This window comes from Vitis vinifera, chromosome 19 (genome assembly GCF_030704535.1).
Source record: "Vitis vinifera cultivar Pinot Noir 40024 chromosome 19, ASM3070453v1".
Taxonomy (NCBI): Eukaryota; Viridiplantae; Streptophyta; class Magnoliopsida; order Vitales; family Vitaceae; genus Vitis; species Vitis vinifera.
This window is the reverse complement of record NC_081823.1, coordinates 21,254,524-21,259,022: the sequence shown is the minus strand read 5'-3', so window position 1 is coordinate 21,259,022 and position 4,499 is coordinate 21,254,524. Positions and strand designations below refer to the sequence as shown.

The following is a 4,499-nucleotide window of genomic DNA, read 5'->3' as shown; positions in this document are numbered from 1 at the left end:
CCGTTCATGGATCTCAAAGGATAGAAGATCGAAGGAGTATGAGGATGGGGTAGAACATTTTATCACATTTGCAATACAAAATTCTGTAAATAAAAACTCCATTAAATGTCCATGTTTACAGTGTGGTAATATGATATTCCATACTCCTCAAAAGATTAGAGAGCATATGTTTTTCCATGGAATTGATCAAAGTTACTATACATGGTATTGGCATGGAGAGGTAGCTCCAAGTGGACCACCAACTACAAGAGTAGAACATTATGATAAAGTTCAATTTGATGATGTGGGTAGTACAATAGAAATGGTTCAAGCTGCACAGGAGGATTGTAAAAATGACCCAGAATCATTTCAAAGATTATTGAAAGATGCAGAAAAACCGTTATATCCTGGTTGTAGAAACTTTACAAAATTGTCTGCATTGATTAAATTGTACAACCTAAAAGCACGCTTTGGGTGGTCTGATAAAAGCTTTTCAGAGCTTTTAGAAATGCTTGGAAATATGTTGCCTGTGAATAATGAGTTGCCATTGTCTATGTATGAAGCAAAAAAGACATTGAATACATTGGGAATGGAATATGAGAAAATACATGCATGTCCTAATGATTGTATCCTTTATAGGAATGAGTTGAAAGATGCATCGTCATGTCCTACTTGTGGAACTTCAAGGTGGAAGACAGATAAAACAGGAACTAAAAAGAGGAAGGGGGTTCCAGCGAAAGTAATGTGGTATTTCCCTCCAGTTCCAAGATTTAGAAGAATGTTTCAATCAGTAAAAATTGCAAAAGAGCTCATATGGCATGCCGAAGAAAGAGATTTCGATGGTAAAATGCGTCATCCATCAGACTCACCATCATGGAAGCTAGTTGACCATAGATGGCCCGAGTTTTCCTCAGAACCTAGAAACTTGAGACTTGCCATTTCAGCAGATGGCATAAATCCTCACAGTTCATTAAGTAGCAAACATAGTTGTTGGCCTGTTCTCATGATAATTTATAACCTTCCTCCATGGTTGTGCATGAAGAGAAAATTTATGATGTTATCTTTGTTAATTTCAGGTCCACGACAACCTGGTAATGACATTGACATCTATTTAGCACCGCTGATAGAAGATCTTAAAACATTGTGGGAGGTCGGAGTCCAGGCTTATGATGCACATCAACGAGAGTTCTTTACATTAAGAGCTGTTCTATTATGGACAATCAGTGACTTCCCTGCTTATGGAAACTTGTCTGGGTGCACAGTTAAAGGATATTTTGGTTGTCCAATATGCGAGGAAGAAACATATTCTCGTAGATTGAAACATGGAAAAAAGAACTCATATACAGGACATAGACGATTTCTTCCTTGCAACCATCCATTTAGGAAACAAAAGAAAGCATTTGATGGTGAACAAGAGTTTAGGCCACCTCCACAAATATTAATTGGAGAGGAAATTCTCAAAAAAGTCAAAGTCATTTGTAATTCATGGGGGAAAAAAAAGTTTAATCGTGGTAAATCCAAAGTTAGCAATCCAAATTGTTGGAAGAAGAAGTCCATATTCTTTGATCTTGAGTATTGGAAATATCTTCATGTTCGTCATAATTTGGATGTAATGCATATTGAGAAAAATGTTTGTGAAAGCATCATTGGTACCTTACTCAACATTCCAGGTAAGATAAAGGATGGACTGAACTGTCGTTTAGATCTTGTAGACATGGGCTTAAGGAGCGAATTGGCACCAAAGTTTGAATCAAAGAGAACCTATCTCCCTCCTGCATGTTATTCACTTTCGAAAATGGAAAAGAAGGTATTTTGCCAAACTCTTTCACAATTGAAGGTTCCTTATGGATACTGCTCTAACCTTCGAAACCTTGTGTCAATGGAAGACTTGAAGCTTTATGGCTTGAAATCCCATGATTACCATACATTAATGCAGCAATTATTGCCTGTTTCATTACGATCTATTTTTCCAAAGCATGTGAGGAATGCCATTTGTAGATTGAGTTCTTTTTTCAATACTCTCTGTAGTAAAGTGGTTGATGTTCCTACATTAGATGAGTTACAAAATGAGGTTGTGGTGACATTGTGCTTGTTTGAAAAGTATTTCCCACCTTCATTCTTTGATATCATGGTGCATCTTACTGTGCATCTTGTAAGAGAGCTGAGACTTTGTGGACCAGTTTACCTTAGGTGGATGTACCCATTTGAAAGGTTCATGAAAGTGTTAAAAGGCTATGTACGAAATCGTAATCGACCCGAAGGTTGCATCGCTGAATGCTATATTGCAGAAGAAGGCATTGAGTTTTGTACAGAGTACTTATCAAATGTTGAGGCAATTGGAATTCCTAGTACTTCAAACATTGACCAAAAAGTTGGGGCATCTATATTTGGAGGTCATACCATGAAGGTTGATTCCAATTTATGGTTACAAGCACATCATTATGTGTTGGAGAATACAACAATCATCCAACCTTATGTCGAGTAAGTGGGACACACTTTTGTTTCTTTATTTATCATGCTTATAATAAATATAGGATACTAACTATAAAATTATTATACATGACTTCATAGAGATCACATGAAATGGTTGAAAATGAAATATCCACATCAAGCTAAAAGACAAAAGTGGCTACAAGATGAGCATATGCGTCCTTTTACTTATTGGTTGAGACAAAAGGTAATAGAGTGGTAGTAAAACTTACTGTATTCTTTACACTCTTGGTTAATTATGTTGGTAATAACTATAACTTATTTATACAGGTTGAAGTTGCCATTGGTAATGAAGAACCTGTATCTGAAACCCTTAAATGGATAGCTCATGGTCCTAGCCACTATGTTTTTAAGTATCATGGCTATGTCATTAATGGGTGTCACTACCATACCAAGAAGCGTGATGATTTACGAGCTACCCAAAATAGTGGAGTCAAAATTGTAGCTACAACAATGCAAATTGATAGTGCCAAGGATAAAAATCCAGTATTTGGTGAGCTTTGTTTCTATGGGGTTATTACTGAGATTTGGGATCTTGATTATACCATGTTCAGGATTCCAATCTTCAAGTGTGATTGGGTTGATAATAAGAATGGAATCAAAGTTGATGATCTTGGGTTTACCTTAGTTGACTTCAGCAAAATGGCTCATAAATCAGATCCTTTCATTTTAGCCTCCCAGGCTAAGCAAGTTTTCTATGTACAAGATGAACTTGATCCAAGATGGTCAGTTGTTTTATCAACTCCTCAACAAGACTTCTTGGAAAGGGACGAGGGTGATGATCTCATGGATAACTCTATTGAACACCATCCAGTCATATCTTCTTTGCCACAAGTTGAATCATTTGATGCTATGGATGACTCTGATGCAATATGTATGCGAGGCGATTGTGAGGGGATTTGGGTTGAGAACAAATAGTATATGTAACTGAAGTGTAGCCCTGTTATAATGATGTTTTCAAATTTATACTTTATTTCAAAATGCATTTTAGTTTTTATTATAACATGTATTTGTCTAACTAAGTAGTTGTTGTTTGTATTTTATGCGGTGACCTGATATGCTACTACAGTTTTCTACAAGGTAAACCTTATGCTTATTGGTTCATTTGTCTGTACTATTAGATGATTGTTATGGTTTTAGTTTTAGTTAACGTCAGATTGGCTTTAGAAAAACATTGACAGATCTATTTTCAATATTATGTTCGAAATAGATCAATTCATTAGGTAATGCCTTATGCAATTGAAATTTTTATACTTAAAATTTTGCTTAGATATTTCATACAAAATTTGTATGGATTTATGGATATTTTATAAACTTACTTTTAAACTTTATAATTTTTTTTATTACAGGTATGGATCTAGAGCAAAAAGAAAAACCACCTACAAAAAGGAGGTGTAGAGGGATAACTAGAAAGTCTATGATTATCAAGAATCGGAGCAAAGGGGTAAAGTTGGTGATAAAGTACAATCCTGATGGCATTTATGTTGGACAAGCTTCTGTGCATCTTACCAGTTTTTTAGGCGTATTGGCACGTACTATGGTGCCGATTAGATATAATAGTTGGAGAGATGTACCTATACAAGTGAAGAATAACCTATGGGACACCATTGAGGTAAAATAGTTTTTTCGGTATATAATCTTTTTCCAATTCAGTTTATGAAACATTTTTAATTACTAATAACTATATTAATGATTTATAGGCTTCTTTTACACTGGATAGTAAAAGTAGGAGGAATTGTATGCTAACGATGGGCAAATGCTTTCGATCATTCAAGAACATGTTGACTGTCAAGTATGTTATTCCTTTCAAAGACCAACCAGAGGTCCTGAAGAAACCACCAATTGAATATATTTTTATTGAAGATGAAGATTGGACTATATTTGTGAAGGAAAGATTGTCTAAAAGATTTCAGGTCAACTTAAACTCATCTTCATGCCTTATACTCATATTCACATTTACTAAATATAAAATAAAATTTGTAGGATTTTAGAGAAGTTCAAAAAGAAAGAAGGAAGAAGCATATTTATAA

The 4,499-nt window shown here is 35.0% G+C and overlaps 1 protein-coding gene across 1 annotated transcript; it reads left to right on the top strand.

The window, feature by feature from the left end:
* The first annotated feature begins 301 nt into the window (after positions 1-301).
* LOC132253364 (uncharacterized) lies at positions 302-3,387 on the top strand. The gene is made up of 3 exons (XM_059735137.1): positions 302-821; positions 1,056-2,386; positions 2,740-3,387. Exons 1-3 carry the CDS (start codon positions 302-304, stop codon positions 3,385-3,387), a joined length of 2,499 nt encoding a protein of 832 aa, XP_059591120.1.
* The last annotated feature ends 1,112 nt before the right edge of the window (positions 3,388-4,499 follow it).

Excerpts from the sequence above, each read along its gene's own strand:
- LOC132253364 (XM_059735137.1), top strand. The coding sequence starts at position 302 with ATGGTTCAAGCTGCACAGGAGGATTGTAAAAATGACCCAGAATCATTT. Across the intron at positions 822-1,055 it reads CGAAGAAAGAGATTTCGATG|GTCCACGACAACCTGGTAAT; the intron begins GTAAAATGCGTC and ends TGTTAATTTCAG. Across the intron at positions 2,387-2,739 it reads TTGGAGGTCATACCATGAAG|GTTGAAGTTGCCATTGGTAA; the intron begins GTTGATTCCAAT and ends TTATTTATACAG.